This window comes from Centrocercus urophasianus, unplaced genomic scaffold (assembly GCF_019232065.1).
Source record: "Centrocercus urophasianus isolate 14NV4802_14NV808 unplaced genomic scaffold, USGS_Curo_1.0 seq_1425, whole genome shotgun sequence".
NCBI lineage: Eukaryota > Metazoa > Chordata > Aves > Galliformes > Phasianidae > Centrocercus > Centrocercus urophasianus.
The window spans coordinates 30614-32779 of NW_024884615.1; the positions used below are offsets into that span (position 1 = coordinate 30614).

The following is a 2166-nucleotide window of genomic DNA, read 5'->3' on the forward strand; positions in this document are numbered from 1 at the left end:
TGGGTTGAGGTGAGTTGGGATGGGATGGGATGGGGATGGGAATGGGAAGGTCTGAGGTGGGGTGGGATGGGGTGGGATGGGATGGGGTGAGATGGGATGGGGATGGGATGGGGATGGGGATGGGATGGGGATGGGGATGGGATGGGAATGGGTTGAGGTGAGTTTGGATGGGATGGGATGGGATGGGATGGTTTGAGGTGGGGTGAGATGGGATGGGATGGGATGGGATGGGATGGGATGGGATGGGATGGGATGGGATGGGATGGGATGGGTTGAGGTGAGTTGGGATGGGATGGGATGGGGATGGGGCAAGGGGATGGCACTGAGTGCAGTGGCCATCCTGCTGTCCCAGCATGGCATTATGTCTGTCCTCCCACCAGGCTGATCCTGGGCAAGCCGCTGGGAGAAGGCTGCTTTGGGCAGGTGGTGCTGGCTGAGGCCATTGGCCTGGACAAGGACAAGCCAAACCGTGTCACCAAAGTGGCCGTGAAGATGCTCAAGTGTAAGAGGCGATGGGAGCGGGTCTGCATGCAGCACCCACGTGTGCATGGTGTGGGGGGATGCAGGCCAGCCTCCCTGACTGCTGCCTTTGCTGCCACAGCCGACGCCACAGAGAAGGACCTGTCTGACCTCATCTCCGAGATGGAGATGATGAAGATGATCGGCAAGCACAAGAACATCATCAACCTGTTGGGGGCCTGCACGCAGGACGGTGAGCGGGCGAGGAGGGGCTGCCAGCACTGTGCTGACGGTGGGGTCCAGGCACGTGGCTCAGCCCCGTTCTCCCTCAGGGCCCCTCTATGTCATCGTGGAATACGCCAGCAAAGGCAACCTGCGTGAGTACCTGCAGGCACGGCGCCCGCCGGGTATGGAGTACTGCTACAACCCCACTCGTGTCCCCGAGGAGCAGCTCTCCTTCAAGGACCTGGTGTCCTGTGCGTACCAGGTGGCGCGTGGCATGGAGTACCTGGCCTCCAAAAAGGTGTGAGCTCCATCACGGTTGAGTGCTTAGGAATGGGGCCGTGGGGCTCCGGGCACCGTTTGACAGCCCTGCTCTCTGCACAGTGCATCCACAGGGATCTGGCAGCCAGGAACGTGCTGGTGACCGAAGACAACGTGATGAAGATCGCTGACTTCGGGCTGGCCCGTGACATCCACCACATCGATTACTACAAGAAGACGACAAACGTGAGCGTTCGGAACCCGCTGTGCCAAGCGACCTTTGGCCGTCCCCATGGGCAGCACTGAGCTGATGGGGTTCTCTTGTCACAGGGCCGCTTGCCAGTGAAGTGGATGGCCCCGGAGGCTCTGTTCGACCGAATATACACTCATCAGAGTGATGTGTGAGTATGCCAGGCACTGCCAGGCACTCCTGGTGTAGCTGTGCAAAGCTCTACCTGTGCACCCAGAGCTCTCCGTGATGCCTTTGGTGGCTCACGGTTTGTGCCCACGTGTCTGCCTGCAGTTGGTCCTTCGGCGTGCTGCTTTGGGAGATCTTCACTCTGGGCGGTTCGCCGTACCCTGGTGTGCCTGTGGAGGAGCTTTTCAAGCTGCTGAAGGAGGGCCACAGGATGGACAAGCCCAGCAACTGCACCAACGAGCTGTGAGTGCTGGGGGGGCAGTGGGAACGTGAGCGCCGTGCCTGCGGTGCCATCCGTGCTGAGCTCTGTGCTGGGTGCAGGCAGCTGCACGCTGGGGAAGGCAGATGCTCAGAATTACTTTTGCAGTGTCCCCTTACCTGCAAAACGTCAGCTAAATCTGTTTGCGATGACCAACGTCAGGCCTCCCTTTGCTATTGCTCTGCAGGAGTGAATCCCAAAATGACCCCGCGGCTGTGCCCTCACACAGCAGCCCTGTGTCCTGCCCCACGTCCTTCCTCAGGGGGCTGAGCCCCACTCCCTACCCCACATTCTTCCTCAGGGGGCTGAGCCCCACTCCCTACCCCACATTCTTCCTCAGGGGGCTGAGCCCCATTCCCTGCCCCACATCTTTCCTCAGGGGGCTGAGCCTCACTCCCTGCCCCACATCCTTTCCTCAAGAGGCTGAGCCCCATTCCCTGCCCCATATCCTTCCTCAGGGGGCTGAGCCCCATTCCCTGCCCCACATCCTTCCTCAGGGGGCTGAGCCCCACTCCCTGCCCCACATCCTTCCTCAGGGGGCTGAGCC

The 2166-nt window shown here is 60.8% G+C and overlaps 1 protein-coding gene across 4 annotated transcripts in view; it reads left to right on the forward strand.

The window, feature by feature from the left end:
- FGFR1 (fibroblast growth factor receptor 1) overlaps positions 1-2140 on the forward strand; it is a 14856-nt gene extending 12716 nt beyond the window's left edge. For 2 of the 4 annotated variants that reach the window (XM_042815187.1, XM_042815189.1), the window contains exons 10-15: positions 381-502; positions 602-712; positions 792-982; positions 1066-1188; positions 1273-1343; positions 1466-2140. In XM_042815187.1, coding sequence (XP_042671121.1) covers positions 381-502; positions 602-712; positions 792-982; positions 1066-1188; positions 1273-1343; positions 1466-1607 — 760 coding nt within the window. In that variant the 3' untranslated portion in view covers positions 1608-2140. The remainder of the gene's footprint in view (positions 1-380; positions 503-601; positions 713-791; positions 983-1065; positions 1189-1272; positions 1344-1465) is intronic. The other 2 variants (XM_042815188.1, XM_042815190.1) reach the window with 1 other exon arrangement.
- The last annotated feature ends 26 nt before the right edge of the window (positions 2141-2166 follow it).